This window comes from Electrophorus electricus, chromosome 6 (assembly GCF_041902795.1).
Source record: "Electrophorus electricus isolate QZ-2024a chromosome 6, ASM4190279v1, whole genome shotgun sequence".
Lineage (NCBI taxonomy): Eukaryota > Metazoa > Chordata > Actinopteri > Gymnotiformes > Gymnotidae > Electrophorus > Electrophorus electricus.
Window position 1 is genome coordinate 30,336,344 of NC_137502.1, and position 15,712 is coordinate 30,352,055.

Here is a 15,712-nt window from a genome sequence, read left to right on the forward strand (position 1 = left end):
ATATGTTTGTGTATATTCATACGCGCGCGCACGCGTGTGTGTGTGTATAATATTTATATAGAATTTCTATAATAATAACAACAACAACAACAACAACAATAATAATAATAATAATAATAATAATAATAATAATAAATTGATATCATATTTAAGCAAAGTGTAAGTGTACATTATATTGACGATACCAGTGTAGGTACTGCTGACATCTAGTGTATATTATACACTAATACATTTTGCGAATTATCTTTAATTCCTTTTTTTTTTTAATGATTTAGATATCTGAAACAAAATAATATGTTTCAGTCATACTAAAGGGAACGTTTTTGCAGAACTATTTTGTATGTTTTAAGCATCTAAAACGATTCTATTTAAAACTATTTTGTAGTCGTTGTTTGACTTTTATGTTAAAACGTTTGTTCGCTTGGCGGCCATTTCTATTGTTTTGAAACTCGGTGTCCAGCTTCACCACGGTTTTGTTAGGCGGACTGATGAAATATTGCTTAATCTAGTTAGCAATCCTAGCTAGGTATCTGTATTAGTTTATTGTTGTTGCGGAATGGAGAGGATGGCCTCCCCCTCCTGTGAGAAAACCTTAGGGTCGAAGAAGAAAAATGAGAAAAAAATTGCGTCTAAGGAGGAATATAGATTACTGTCTAATATAATGGGAGTCATGAATAACTTGCGAAAGCAGGTAGGTGACCGTCGATATCACTGGTTGCTTTATCACGCTATCTAGCTAGCATAGCTAATTAACGAGAAACGATGAACATCTGTGCATCTGATTTGGACGAGTCACAGACTAGTTTAATAAAACAGTTCACTGGTCTAAGTTAGCGGGCTAGCTGCTGGAAGAAAGTTAGGAACAGGTTACCGATACAGAAGTATAGAATTGCGGGTTTAACAGTCAAGTCAGTGTTTTAAACTGCCCCTTCAGCCTAAGATTACACTGAACGTTTTATATGATGATGCATCTAATGTGACTGTGACTGGCAAATTTCAAATCCAATGCTCCACTCACCTGACGTGTAGAAGCAAGTCTAACAGGAAACAATCAATTATTAATTTGAAAGCATATTTCTTCATGGGATAAATCCTTGTAATCTAACCTATAGCCTATTCTTCAACAAGATTACAGCATTACATTTCACATCACGTTATAACGCAGTAGTTAACACTGTGTACACAAGGAAATAGTTCAGACCACTGGGTTCAGTTTAAGGTTCTGCTTTTTAGGGGATCCTGTGTGACGTCATACTCGTGGTGCAGGGCAAGCACATCCTGGCCCACAGGGTAGTCCTGGCCGCTGCAAGTCACTTCTTCAACCTCATGTTCACCAGTAAGAACTGCCCTTTTTGCCCCCTGCTTCAGTGTTTTTCTGATGTTTCCTTAACTAAGAACGTCCGATGGCTGCAACATTTTGAATGTACAATACTACTATATCCTATAGAAGATGGTTGATAAAAGTGAGGAGCTACTGGACTTCTGGCCCCGGTTTGGACGCGAAGCCAGAGGACGTTTAAGTTGACTGTAAGTGTCTCTGTCTCTGCCTCAGCCAACATGATGGAAGCCACCAACCATGAGGTGGAGCTTGGTGGAGCGGAGCCTGAGATCATTGAGCTGCTGGTGGAATTTGTCTACACAGCCCGGTAAACAAATGACCAAATCAGTTTGATTTATACTAGCTGCCAACATTTCCAAACCGCGCATCACTGTCATATTCCATGAGCTGAAAGCATAATGCATCATTAATAACGGGGCCTTGACTAATTTTTCACAATTATGTTTTTTTTTTTCCCCCATAGAATCTCCGTGAACAGTAACAACGTCCAGTCGTTGCTCAATGCTGCTAATCAGTATCAAATAGAACCGGTGAAGAAAATGTGTGTGGACTTCCTGAAGGAGCAAGTGGACGCTACCAACTGTCTCGGTAAAGCTGGTCTGACTGCTGAGAGCTCGCAGCTTCCAGCAGGAAAATCGGGGAGCATTGCTGAACCAAGCGATCTGTAATGGGAGGGGCCTGCGGTTCGTTTTGGTTGTTATGCCATGGCAAAAGAAGCGTGAGTCGTCAGACGTCTCCCGTGACACCTGTGTGCTGTCTCTGCAGGCATTAGTGCGTTGGCCGAGTGCCTCAACTGCCCGGAGTTGAAGACGGCGGCGGACGAATTCATCTATCAGCACTTCACAGACGTGTACAAGCTGGACGAGTTCCTGCAGTTGGACGTGAAGCAGGTCACCCACCTGCTTCACCAGGACACGCTGACGGTCAGAGCTGAGGACCAGGTGAGACCGGCCAGGTGGGGCTTGGAGGAGGGGCCGGTGGACTTGGCTTCTTTCTAAGCGGCACCATACACATCTTACACTTTCTTAAGTCATGTTCCTGTCCTACATAAGGACTTATTCAAGAAGAACTAGGGGTCCGAAAGAGGTGGTCCCGTGGTGGTAGATGTCTGTTTTGTGTATGCATATCCATGCAGATCTATGACGCGGCTGTGCGGTGGCTGAAGTACGACGTGTTGAACCGGCAGCAGTACATTGTGGACATCCTGAGCACAGTACGCTTCCCGCTTGTGTCCAAGAACTTCCTCAGCAAGACAGTCCAGGCCGAGCCCTTGATCCAGGACAACCCCGAGTGCCTCAAAATGGTCATTGGTGAGTCATGGCAGTTCAGCCGGAAACAAACCCTGGAGACAGACAGACATGAAAATGTGTTGGATCACATATTAGCAGCATATATGCGCTGTGGATAGCGATAGAAAAATCCAATAACTCTGCCTCTGCGTGTGTGCGTGCGTGTGTGTATGTGTGTGTGTGTGTCTCAGGCGGAATGCGCTACCACCTCCTGTCCCCCGAGGATAGGGAGGAACTGGGTGAGAGTAGTCGTCCGCGCCGCAAGAAGCACGATTACCGAATCGCTCTGTTCGGTGGCTCCCAGCCCCAGTCCTGCCGCTACTTCAACCCCAAGGTGCCACCTCGCACTGTCACGATCGCCATCAGAGCCAAACCTCTGCCCCAAATGTCTGCTTCACTGTGGGGAAATGAACCTTTGTGGTTTATACATCTCCAATAACTCAGATATTAAATTACCCTGCATAGTTCGGTGTGTTAGTCTTGCTTTGAAAAACAGCACCCGCAGAGCTTCCAAAACTGGCAAAATTGACCTGTGGCTTATAAAATGTGGAATGCGATGAGCACATGCTCAATTCCTGATGTTGTCCCAGCCTGGGCCCTTCTCCAGTATTAGGGGGCATTTTTGAGCCGTCCATCAAGCCAGAGACCGGTGTCCTCTGGCTGTCGGTCGGATGTCCTCATGCCTGGGTGCCTACTCTGTGCTGTCGTTTCAGGACTACAGTTGGACTGACATCCGCTGTCCCTTCGAGAAGCGGCGGGACGCGGCGGCTGTGTTCTGGGACAACGTGGTGTACATCCTCGGAGGCTCGCAGCTCTTCCCCATTAAGAGGATGGACTGTTACAACGTGGTGAAAGACAGCTGGTATTCCAAGTTGGGGCCTCCCAACCCCAGGGACAGCCTGGCAGCCTGCGCTTCCAAGGGCAAGATCTACACCTCGGGAGGGTCGGAAGTAGGTGGGTTTGCGAAGGATGTGGCGACCATGACTGGTGCTAATTTGAGAGACTGAAATGTCTGTCCTCGTGCTAGTTCTAAAGACATCGTTCAGATGTCGTGCGTTCGTTGGGTTTAATTGGGGGATAATCTCAGGGGTGAGAAGTGTTTCATCATGAGCATTTGAGACCCAGACACTAAAGTTGCTCAAAGGTACACAGCCCTGATTGGCCAGCTACAGCTGTGACTGTGTATGAAAGATGCATATCATTGAGTAAAATCATTTTGAATCAGTCCATTGCTCAATGTCCATTGGTGTGTGTGTGTGTGTGTGTGTGTGCGCGTACATTCGTGTGGCAGGGAGCTCTGCTCTGAACCTGTTCGAGTGCTACGACACCCGGACAGAGACGTGGCAGGACAAGCCCAGCATGCTCCAGCCCCGCTGCAGCCATGGTTCCGTGGAGGCGGCCGGCCGCATCTACGTGTGCGGCGGCAGCCTGGGAAACAACGTGTCCGGCAGGGTTCTCAACAACTGCGAGGTGTACGACCCCAACACGGAGGAGTAAAGTCCACCTTTCCTCAGAACACACACCCTTATCCAAAACACAGGGGGAGCATGGGGGCTTGGTTCCACTGGCCAGGACCCTATTCCCTGGTTATTAGCTCTTGTCTTACCTGCCTGATTCAATAAAATAGCTGAACACTACAGCAACCAGATCTTGAATAGGGCCTTGGAGTGACCATAAGGTCACATGTCACGCCTAGAATGATCAGACATTTCATTTAGAGGGAAGGTTAGATGACGTTTTCTCTCTGTATCTGCTAACCTCACATGTTCCCCGTGTGCCCAGATGGAGAGTGTTGTGTGGTATGAGAGAGGCTCGGAAGAACCACGGCCTGGTGGTGGTCAACTCGAGGATCTATGCTGTGGGCGGGCAGAACAGCCTCGGTACGTTCCCCTGCCGTACGCTGACACCAAGGTTCAACAGCAGAGAGACTTGTATCCATGCACCTGTGTTAACAGCATGGCTGCACAGTGTATCATTTGATTTGACTGGCCTTTTGCAGTAATGTAAAAGAGCACTTTAACCAATCACAATTCAGTTCACAGTTCTTATTAGGTGCTATGCACCATTCTCAGCCGTAACTCTGCTCTGCTGCAGGCGGCCTGGACTCGGTGGAGTATTATGAGATAGGCAGCAACGAGTGGAAGATGGCAGCGCCCATGCCCTGGCGCGGTGTGACGGTGAAGTGCGCGGCCGTCGGTCCCGTCATCTACGTGCTGGCCGGCTTCCAGGGCGTGGGCCGCCTGGGCCACATCATGGAGTACCACACGGAGACAGACAAGTGGGTCACGTCCAGCAAAGAGCGTGCTTTCCCCGTCACCAGCTGCCTCATCTGTGTGGCGGACACGTGCGGCGCCAACGAGGAGGACATGAGCTGCTTTCCCGAGCCCGCCGCACCTCCCCCTTCATCGTCTTCGTCCTCCTCATCTTCGGCTCCTTCTGGAAATGCACAGTGCTGAGGCTGGGGGGGGTTTAAACATGACGTACAGTTTGTCTCGATACTGTTTTAAGTCCCGCTGGATCTCGTGTCACTGAGGATCTCCAGCAGGATCGTCTTGCTTGAACCGACTTCAGCAACAGAGTTTATAACTCCGGAAACTTCCAGCATTGGGCCTGGCCATCTTTCCGTCCGTTGCTGAATTTATGGAATACTGCAATCATTGATAAATCTCAGATTGTTAAGCAGCTCGTGATTCCCTTTATTTGTTTTAGGAATGTTTTAAGCATTGTTTACTTCAGTTTTCCTCAGCTACTTGCACATCATTCAGGAAACAGGACATTTGCTGGAAAACACAGACACACATTTTATCTTGCTTTTATCTTAGTTGTATCCATAAGATAGAGACAATGAATAGAAAGTCTTTTTTTTTTAACTATTTATTATATTTGTTTACATGAAGTGGGTCCTCTGATGATTAGGACTATAGTTAGAAACGTTCCAGTGCCAAGAGGGGAAATATCAGTTGTATTATTGTAGGAAATTTTGAAAATTATATAAAAATAATATCATTTAATAGTAACAATCCTACATTATATGTTTATTGATACCACAGTGGCTTAGTTAATGTACCTTTTTTGAATTTTTCCAAATGCTTGAATTATAGAGGCCACTAAAACGAAACTGAGTGCACACTTTGACATGCGTCTCTCATGCTCAAACCATGATTGATGTTCAAAAGGTGAAGTCTTAATTTAAATTTTTTTAATCGTGCATAAATGCACTACACTTTCTTATACAGCAGTCTGTCTCTGCTTTTTGCATCATATTTTATATGGAAAATAAAGAAATGGAAAGTGGCGAGAAGTGCTTTAGTGTTTTAGCGAATTCCTGATATTCTTCCCAAAAATGGCGTAAGAGTTTTAGCAGGAAATTTGTGCTTAGAAACTAGGCATTGTGTAAAGTGTTTTGCAAAGTTGTTTAAAGAAGTCTCTAATGAGTGCTCAGTAAAACTCAGGTTTGCACCACCGTTCAGAGTTTTTGCCCCCAAGACACTTGAGCTTCGGTTATTGTGTGCTAATAGCGATGTATAAGAAAATATGCTGAAATTTAAAATAGAAAACATTACAAAATTAAACATTATGTCCATTCGTAATAAACTTTACAAACAAGGCAAGATATGTGAATGTTTTTGCTCTGGATCATCAGCAGCCTGGAAGGGTTTTGCTAGTACTTCCCCCTAGCATATAAACCACGTCGAGCACGTTGCCTGGGCAGCCACATAGCGCCACTAGATGGCGCTCCGTCTACATTTTAATGTAATTACACAACATTTTATAACTACATTTTCGATACTGGCTGCTTTTTTTTAATTATTATTATTATTATATATTTTTAAAGATGACAGTTTAAGAGTTGATTAAAATTAATATAAAGTGTTTGTAAGTTCCAGCCAGTTGGTAGTGTTCTTCATATATTCTTTTTTTTCTGGGACCCACAACTGGATATTTCGCGGTATACCGCAGGAGCAACCGAGGCGCGCTTATTACAGGAAGTGTTGTGTAAGATGGTGTTTGGCTGTAGAGGAGAGGCGGTTGTCTTGTTAACTATACAAGGGTTACTGTCATCTGAAATAATTATTTAGTTTTTATTAACTTCAGGATTTTACACTCGTATGACTGATGCCAAATGGAAAATCAGCGATTTTACTCAGGTTTGTTATCATTTATTGGTTATACAGGCGATAAGCTGATGGGCTTTTTTTTGTCATTTCCTATGTTAAGATGTACATTTTTATATCTTTACATTCCCCGTTGTTTGTCAAAACGATACTTTACAAAATGTAAATGTCTCTATTTGTGTTCTTTACACATTTGTAGCATCTACATTTTACTTGTCTTGTACAGTTGTGTAAGTGATCCATTATCCAATAATATTCGGCGACCATACGTTTTTGCGAGTAATTAATTGGTTGTTTGGTTTCTTTTGACAAGGGGAACGAAATCACAGAAGCAGAGACGAATGCCTTTAAACCTTTACACAGTCTATTTGCGTTGTTAGGACAACTGAAATCACTAAACCTTACTAAACCGCGCATGTTTGTAGTGTCATTTTAATGTAGGCTAGATATATGTTCCCAATAAATAGGCCTACTGTTAATTTTCAATGGGCCTACTAGTAATAGTTGCAGTTACGAATTCTACTGTAATGGGGTGGAAAAATGCACTAGCGCGGTCTCTTTAAAGCTTACATATTTCACTAACTATGAAAACCATTTCCAGTGGAATGAATCACAAACTCTGCCTCGTTTATTACTTTCCCCCGTACCGAACCTGTTTACCACAGCCTGTCCCATGCGATAGTACAGTTCTCCGCCGTCCTCTGTTAAGTTCGGCCCAGTCACGGAGTCTTGTTGCTGCGAGATCTGAGGATGTGTCTGTTAAATGAAACCAGATGTTGAACTGGGAGCAGAAGATAAAGTAGAAAAACTATTACACACACACGCACAAAAAAGGTGCATTCATGTACACTCAAAACTGATTTTAAAGTAAATATCAAACTGAGTGTTGGTTGGCATGTCAGAAAACAAGACTGAATTTTGGCTCAGACTGTAAAATGGCACCTATGAATGCGCTCGTTAACTGTGTTCTGTTGAAAACCCACTCCTTGAAGAGGACCACTGGAAAGCTTACCAAAAGTATAAAAACATATGTACTTTTTTTTCATGCGCGGTAGCTATGTTATTCTTCACAAAATACATTAAGTAATAATTTTATTAGTTATACATACTCTATTGCTGTATCCAATAACTATGATTTTGATTAGCTGTAAGGTGATACACCCATGCTAAAGGCAATATTGTACTCAGAAGTCAGCTGAGTGTCACGGAGCCCTGTACACTGCGTGTGTTGTATCAACTTGCCTTTTTCATGAGTGACCTGGTTTTTATCTGTGGGCAGGTTATAGCTGGATACCTTTTACTCTCTCTCTCTCTCTCTCTCTCTCTCTCTCTCTCTATATATATATATATATATATATATATATATATATATATATATATAGAGAGAGAGAGAGAGAGAGATAGATAGATAGATAGATAGATAGATAGATAGATAGATAGATAGATAGATAGATAGATAGATAGATAGATACAGACACACACAAGTCAAAAGTTTGGGCACACTGTTGTCTTATATGTTAATATATAATATATTAATATAATGGTTTATATTTAAATTTATTTATAAGAGAAATATAAATAGTGAAAGTTGAGAGCCTAGTTATGAACATTAGTCCCTCACCCTACAGGTGCTCAGCAGATGTGAGAATGTCTGCCAGACATCACAGGTGGCAGCATCATAAAGCTGGTTAAGAGAACAACAACAGCGTACAAAGCTGTCATTGCAAGTGGCTACTTTAAAGAATCTAAAATCTAAGTCAGACAATATTTGTTTAACACAACCTTAGCACATAGGTGTAATTTCATTGCTTTGATACCTTCATTGTTCTTCTAACATGTAGAAAAGAGTAAGTGTAGGTGTGTCCAAACTTTTGACAGGTACTGTAGTAACTTTACATAAATGCTTTAGAATACAGCATAAGGGCCACACATGCAGCACAACGACGCCAAAAACTGCAGTTATCACATTAAACTGAATAGAGCAGGTAGCCTATTGTTAGCACTTTAGGGTATGTGAACCAGTTGCAAATGATAACTGTAAGTGTATTAAAAACCTTTTGATAATATTCAAAGATGGAAGTCATGTTCTGTATATGCCAGATCTAAACAGTGGAACATATATTACAGTGGAAAGACCAAGTACGGTTTACAGTCTACCTGCACAAATTCATGCCTGTAAATCTCTCTTCATGGTGTCTTGTAACTGAAGATATCACACAGTCACATGTTATCTAGTGTATCCAGGGGTCTTCTGTACAATGGACACTCCGCTTTAAAACAGAGTGGCTCATTCTTTGGATTTTCTTTGCTGTGACATTTCAATTCAGATTCATATCATTTTCTGAAACATTCACAAAGAGCCAACAAGAGCCAACAGTGAAAGCTCCGTTTAGTGAGATTGTGTATCATGCTGGAGCATTGTTCTGAGTGAATAAAGGCGAGGAAGCCTTTGTGATGGCTTGCTGAGTGAAGACGTCATCAGGCTGGTGCCTTCATAGCAGCTTCACTCTTAATTTATATCTCAAAAGCTTGAGCTTAATTAGACAATACAGCATAATTGTTTGGCATATATTTATTCATTAGGACATACTGTTCTATTTTCTAAGTATTATTCAGAAATAAATATTATTGTCTTATTATTGGGCAGGTTTGATTACATTAGTCACTGTAATTTGAGATTCATCTGTGAGATGAAGTCTCTTTGATGCTTTTTAACCATTTCTAACCTTTATTGACTGTCTCCAGTTTGGTGATCCTCTCGATCTGTTGTTATCATTTTTAACACGTGCAGCGTGTGCTGCTGACTGCACAGGTTTTTTTCCTTAGACCACGCTATCCGTCGTGCTTGCCCTGCGCTATGTAGCACTCCCGGGCAGAATCACATGTCTCTCCCAACAGGGCAGGTGGGAGGCTGAGGAGCCTGGCCGTGCTGTGCAGGGCTGTCACGCCGGCTTGGTGCGTTCCCCAGTCGTGTTCCCCAACAAAGAGGTACCACAGTGAAAATTAGCCATCGCTGTTCATCCCTGTTCAGAAGATTGGCCACAGTGCTACTGATGGCAGATAATATCCCATCGGGGCTGTTGGAGGCTTGTGTGGTTGTTGGAGCGTCTACCGATTGTCTCAGGGAGCTATGCCAGGTACTGTAACCGTGACTGTACAAGGCTGGAGCAATGTTGGATCTAAGCTGTCTTCTAGCAGAGCCTTAGAACTATGTCTTTACTCTTAGAATAACTGGAATGATAAGTTGATTGGTTAGTAGTGACATCTGACTATACTTCTTTCTTTGGCGGAGCTGCAGGGCAAAGAGAAAGCGTCCTCCCTCTTGGAGGCTGAGGTGTTGCAGGTCCACGCTCCTCCGTTTGTGGCTGAAGAAAGTGTCACTGATGGTCATGCCCCAGCCTTCAGCAGAGCCCAGAAAAGACGCTCCTTTTTGAAGAAGAAGAAGGAGAGACCTGCAGTGTCCGGCAAGAACGGGACCAAGAACAACAATCCCGACATCCACATTGCAGATGATCTTAGCGTCCCTAAAGACATCGATCTCATTGCTCTGCCCCAGCTCTGTTTCCCAGGTGATGTTCTCCAAATGTTCTCAAGCACGTAAAGTGAATATTCGAGAACAATTAATGGTGATGACAATTACTCATTTTTCATTGCTTAGGTGGGCTGAGAGTAGCCAGTGAGAATCAAGAAGACTCTTATCACTTTCTGGTCTTCACGGATGTATTTGGAAACCAGACACATGGCGTGGTGGTTCAGCATTATAAACCCATACAGGTAAGACTTTTTATTGTGTTCTGACAGCTTCAGTGAACCCTTGAATATCACATATTTGTATGCCAACATGTCATACTTTGAAAATCTAAATATTTTATCCTGGGAGATAAATTAATATAATGGAATAAGACCATTTTATTATGTACATTTTATATGTATTATTCAGAAAAAATCTATTTACAAAATATAGGTTTTTGAAACTCATCGTTTTAATGGCTCTCTTGTGTCTTAGTTTTCCCTGGATATTGTTGCATATCAAAATGGCCACCGTTCTTCCAAAGCACCACGTCTGTACACCCCCTTTGGAATTTGTGTCATCTCTAAATACCCTTACTACAATGCCCTCAGAGACTGCCTGTCCTCGTGAGTACCTTGTGAACTTTTAAGCTTGACTTGCATCAGGCAGAACTCAAATTTCTCTTTAGCTGTGTCTTCACTGCATTGATGCTGTGGTTTAAAGATTTGCTAACAACCTCTGCTGTATATCTTCCCAGTTTCCTAGTTCAGCTGAAGACGTGCCGGATGTCTGACTTTGATGAGCAAGTAAAGGAATTCTCTGCCAAACTGGCACTCGTACCCATCCCACCACCTGGCCACCTGCAAGTGGTGAGCGGCCTTACTGGGAAGCTCCAGCTTTGACCAGCTTCAGTCAATCTCTGCTGAGAACTCCTTTGACATCTTGTCATATCATCAATGCCCCAGACTTGTATTAAGCTTCCAGTAAATTCTTTGCTTTGAATGAATATTTGGCATGGGGTATCCCCACAGGATTCATTTACATCCAAACAACCAGCTGTAAGGCTTTGGGGTTTCTCTTTACAGGCATTCCGTTTGAAACCCCTGCAGATCGTGCTTCCCCCTAGAGAGGACATGGACTGGCCTGTCGTAGACCTGGACCTCCATCTGCCCTTCCTGTGCTTTAGGCCAGAGCAGATCTTACAGGTCTGTCACACGACCCCCGCTGGGCACCGGCCATGCATTCAGTCAATTTACAAACCTTATATTTTACCCAGAATGCTAAAGGACATCTCAGTATTTGTGGATTGCTCCATCTAGATACTTGATTTCTAAAGATATTAATATACACAACTGCTCTTAGCAGACATTGTGCTGTGACCCTTTGTGAAATGAATAAGAATTCATCATCTGGAGCTTCCCCTCATGTCCAGGTGATCAGCAGCATACTGACGGAGCAGAAGGTGGTGTTCCTCTCATCGGACTGGGCCCGGCTCACGCTGGTGGCTGAGTGCTTCATGCTGTACATCCGGCCGTTACGTTGGCAGCATCCATTTGTGCCCGTCCTTTCCCATGAGATGCTGGACTTCCTCATGGCTCCCACCGCCTACCTCATGGGCTGCCACCTTGACCACCTCACGGAGGTGGTGGAAGTAAAGGGAGCATTTTTCTTATTTGTTTGTAAATGTGATCAGCAGCTTCACAATTCATCTTTCAGTGATGACTTGATGGTGCACGATGTTCAAAGCATGATTATAATATAAAGACGTCAGATCTGAAAGGTCTTGGTCTTGGAGTGACAGGTAAGCTTGCTTCTTTTCCCTTGGCAGGAGATTGAGGACCTGGTCCTAATAGACATTGACGATGGAACAGTCACATCATCATGTGCAGCAGGACTGCCAGAGATGCCTGTGACTGCATCGCTTTGTTTTAAAAGACAGTAAGAATGTCTGCATGTTTTGAGTCTGCAGAGTAATATATATATATGGTACATCAGGACACCAGTAGGACACCAACACAAACAGTGGTGTGACAGCGATGACGTTCTGCATGTCTGTGTGCTTCTGTGCAGGGTGGAAGGCCTGCAGCTCCACTACGACCTGGAGATGTGCCGACAGGGCAGCTCCAATGACCTGTGGGAGCTACGGGCACACAGGAGGCAGTGGCAACAAAAGCTCAACTCTGACATACTCAGTGTTACCCTCGAGCTCATCGTCAACATCTTCAGGTCAGAACTTTCAGCCTTCTCAGAGTTCCTCCCTTCCTGCTCCAGATGCTGGCACATAAGATCCTTTTCAGCCTTGACATTCAACATGTGCAAAAACAATAATTTGTGTCAAATAAAAGAATCCCGATGTATGTCTTTGTGGGTGTGTCACGGATATGACAGCAGACATCTGATGGTGTATATTCTGGAATGTATTGTTTTTGCTTTTCCATAATGAAGCCTTGTCAAAGTGTGTTTTTTAGAAACAGGAAGATTTCTTTCCGCAGCTCCAGCCTTCTGCATCCTGCGATAGCTTGGTGCTTGGTGTAAGATTATGATTAGAATAATTTCCTTTTGTATTTACCACACTAATAGAGATGTCCATAATCACCTGAACTACGAGCACAGAGTTTTCAACAATGAGGAGTATCTCAAGTCCCAAGAGCCAACAGATCAGCAGTTTTACCAGAAGGTAAAGCAGACCAAGACATCTGGCATATTTGCATGTAGCCCTTTCAGGATCTCTGTGTTCCAGTTCCTGTTGTCTTTGTGTCATGCATACTGTATGTGCTAATAATAGCTTGTGCGTGTGTGTGTATGTGTGTGTGTGTGTGTGCGTGTGCGTGCGTGTATGTGTATCTGTGTGTGTGTGTGTGCGTGTGCATGCATGCATGTGTATCTGTGTGTGTGCGTATGTGCGTACACATGCGTGTGTGTGTGTGTGTGTGTGTGTGTGTGTGCGCACGCAGGTTTTAGAGACCCACATCTTTCATTCCTTCTTACGGGACCGTTTGAATAGGAAGATGGACACCTTCACACGCATGGAGATCAAAACTCGGCCAGAAGCTTACAGGTTACAGATTATAGAATCTTACAGATTTCATTTTACAGAATCTTACAGGTTACTCCAGACCATTTCCAGCAATGCTAGCCCTCTTGTAGACTTTGTTATGTAGAGTGGGGCCTATATCAAATTTGCTTTTTAAGTGCACTAATAGTCCCCGGTCTTTCTTATGGGCTCTCACGCTGGTGTAACCCAGAACGCTCTGTAGTGAGACGCGTCTGTCCCTCAGGTTGAGGACCATGTCTGATGCTCCACGGAGGCCTACCATGCAGGAGATGGCACGCAAGCGCATGAGTCCGGACATCCGGCTGAGGCTGGGCATGAGCCTGCCCAACCTCCTGGAAGACCGCCCCTTCCTGGCTGGCCCTTTCCACCATCTGTCCTTCAAAAAGAATCCTCTGCTAAACGACAAGAGCATCACATGCAGGCCAGGTTTGTGCTGCATTACTGACTTGTGAAGTGGAAGTGTATCTGTATTTCTGGTATGCACCGGGTCCCTGCTTTAGCAGAGATTATACTGAAAACAAGCCAGAGCCCAGCATGCTAATAACTCACCCCATTGCTGTTTTGATCAATAACAGACAGGGTTTTTTCAAGATCTGAACCATGTGTGCTGGAAAACATGACCATTCTAGTGGGAGTGGAGTATATGTATCAAATGCAGTAAATTCCTATCTATGTTATGTTCAGTGTGAGTCACTGTTCTTGGAGCCAAGCATACAGATTATTAAGACAGCTCTTCTCAATAACAGTTCTCTTCCTGGCAATTCATTCTTAATTAATTCTTAATTGCATAGGTCATAGATTTTATTTTAGGCTTTTAACAGAAACCTAGCTAAATGAATGTAGCAGTGTGGTAACTGAATCAGTTCCAACAAACTTCAGCTTTGTGAATACTTCACGAGTCAGCAGGCAAGGTGGCCACATAACTGCCCTAGTCAAAGATTTTTTTCAGTGTAACCAGTTATTATGCAACTCCAAAAGAGGCACCTCAGATTTTATTAGTAACTGTGTCCAGACCTCTTGAGTACCATGCACGTTTTACTAATGATTTTATGGTCTTGCGGTTGTTTACATCCAATTATTTTAATCGCTTTTTCATTGTTGGTGATTTTAATATATATATTGACAACCACAAGGACAATAATGCCACAGGATTCTGTGCCATATTGGGCTCTTTTTCCTTTCACAGCATGTGACTGGTCATACCCTAGACTTGGTTATCTCAGAAGGTCTCAACATTTCAACCACTGTCAAGGATATAGCCCTTTCAGACCACTACTGCACATGTGGGCCTCGCTAGATACCAAGACCAGCCATGTGTGCTTGTTTCAAGAAAAGATTAATAGATGATCAAGTAGACAATCTTTTATGGACAAACTTTCTACCTTTACTTCCAACCTTTCTGGGAAAGTTTATACTCTTAAATTCTTAAACTAATAATGATACGATTTCACCAGTAATGGCTAAAACCACTTAATGTAAGCAAAAAGGAGAATGCTTTGGTTTGTTTGTCTCCAATGGAAACAATGTAGGACAGGAGAACACAGCGTAAAACCAGAATTCAGATTCACAATGAGCATCAATAATAACATTAACAGCAAACAAATTCTGGTTGCCACTATTGACAGGCTAACTAACCCAAAACTCAGATTTCTAACCATCCCAGTTCAGAAGTATTAATTATGAAACCTTAATTAAAACAGTGAGGCAGCTCAAATCATCTACCTGCAGCCTTGTTGCTCTGCCAACCAATTTTTCAAAAATTATTTTAACTCAGTAACAACAAAGATATTGCACATAATAAATGTCAGGCTCCTTTCCAAGTGCATTAAACCTGCAGTTGTTAAACCCCTTCTGATAAAGAAAATCCAACTGTGTTAATTAAAATCATTAAGAAAGTGGTCTTCAAACAACTGACTACTTCTTTGTCTTTGAACAGCTATTTTGACAACTTTGACAGTGAACCAGGGTCTGGCCCAGCAGCGCAGCATTGAGACGGCTCATGTAGTTTACAGAGACAGTTTTGTTCTGCTGATCCCCAGCTTTGATTTTATGGACTTTATATATTTTATTAAATAAATATTATTTATTAAATTATTACTTAAAATATGTATTAAATATTTTGGAATTAAAATGTTTATTTTTTTTAATCTATTTATTTATATTAATTTTATTTCTATTTCAATTCTTCAAATTGTTTTTAATTAATTTACTTATTTATTTATTTATTTATTTCTGCTTTAATTAATTAATCATTTTAATATTTAGTATTTATTAATTTACTTTGTCTTTATTGAAATTAACCGTATTTAATTTTATTTAAATACACTGTTTTATCTAATAGCCCTTTATAGCATTTCTGTTTCAACAGATTTCAGGCTTCCCGCAAGGCCAGTAAAAACATTC

The 15,712-nt window shown here is 42.6% G+C and overlaps 2 protein-coding genes across 8 annotated transcripts in view; both read left to right on the top strand.

Moving 5' to 3' along the window:
• The first annotated feature begins 462 nt into the window (after positions 1 to 462).
• Positions 463 to 5,923, top strand: klhl7 (kelch-like family member 7). Of its 2 annotated transcripts, XM_027022437.3 has the most exons (11): positions 463 to 691; positions 1,234 to 1,336; positions 1,553 to 1,646; positions 1,803 to 1,927; positions 2,105 to 2,280; positions 2,475 to 2,649; positions 2,820 to 2,962; positions 3,342 to 3,582; positions 3,920 to 4,121; positions 4,411 to 4,508; positions 4,723 to 5,923. In XM_027022437.3, the coding sequence occupies exons 1-11, from the start codon at positions 557 to 559 to the stop codon at positions 5,082 to 5,084; spliced, it is 1,854 nt and encodes a 617-aa protein (XP_026878238.1). In that variant the 5' UTR covers positions 463 to 556; the 3' UTR covers positions 5,085 to 5,923. The 2 variants fall into 2 exon arrangements, with proteins under 2 accessions (XP_026878238.1, XP_081572504.1); XM_081716378.1 differs by lacking the exon at positions 463 to 691 and having other exon boundaries at positions 1,235 to 1,336; positions 1,448 to 1,646.
• Positions 5,924 to 6,582: 659 nt separating this feature from the next.
• Positions 6,583 to 15,712, top strand: part of dennd3a (DENN/MADD domain containing 3a) — a 20,955-nt gene continuing 11,825 nt past the window's right edge. Inside the window, exons 1-14 of one of the 6 annotated variants that reach the window (XM_035525550.2) lie at positions 6,599 to 6,776; positions 9,642 to 9,880; positions 10,042 to 10,312; positions 10,402 to 10,517; positions 10,750 to 10,880; positions 11,012 to 11,123; positions 11,340 to 11,459; positions 11,687 to 11,905; positions 12,083 to 12,192; positions 12,325 to 12,480; positions 12,835 to 12,931; positions 13,209 to 13,312; positions 13,533 to 13,735; positions 15,678 to 15,712. The exon at positions 15,678 to 15,712 is cut by the window's right edge and continues 496 nt beyond it. In XM_035525550.2, coding sequence (XP_035381443.1) covers positions 9,797 to 9,880; positions 10,042 to 10,312; positions 10,402 to 10,517; positions 10,750 to 10,880; positions 11,012 to 11,123; positions 11,340 to 11,459; positions 11,687 to 11,905; positions 12,083 to 12,192; positions 12,325 to 12,480; positions 12,835 to 12,931; positions 13,209 to 13,312; positions 13,533 to 13,735; positions 15,678 to 15,712 — 1,758 coding nt within the window. In that variant the 5' untranslated portion in view covers positions 6,599 to 6,776; positions 9,642 to 9,796. Of the gene's footprint in view, positions 6,777 to 8,189; positions 9,881 to 10,041; positions 10,313 to 10,401; positions 10,518 to 10,749; positions 10,881 to 11,011; positions 11,124 to 11,339; positions 11,460 to 11,686; positions 11,906 to 12,082; positions 12,193 to 12,324; positions 12,481 to 12,834; positions 12,932 to 13,208; positions 13,313 to 13,532; positions 13,736 to 15,677 lie in introns of those variants that run through there. The other 5 variants (XM_035525553.2, XM_035525552.2, XM_035525554.2 and 2 more) reach the window with 5 other exon arrangements.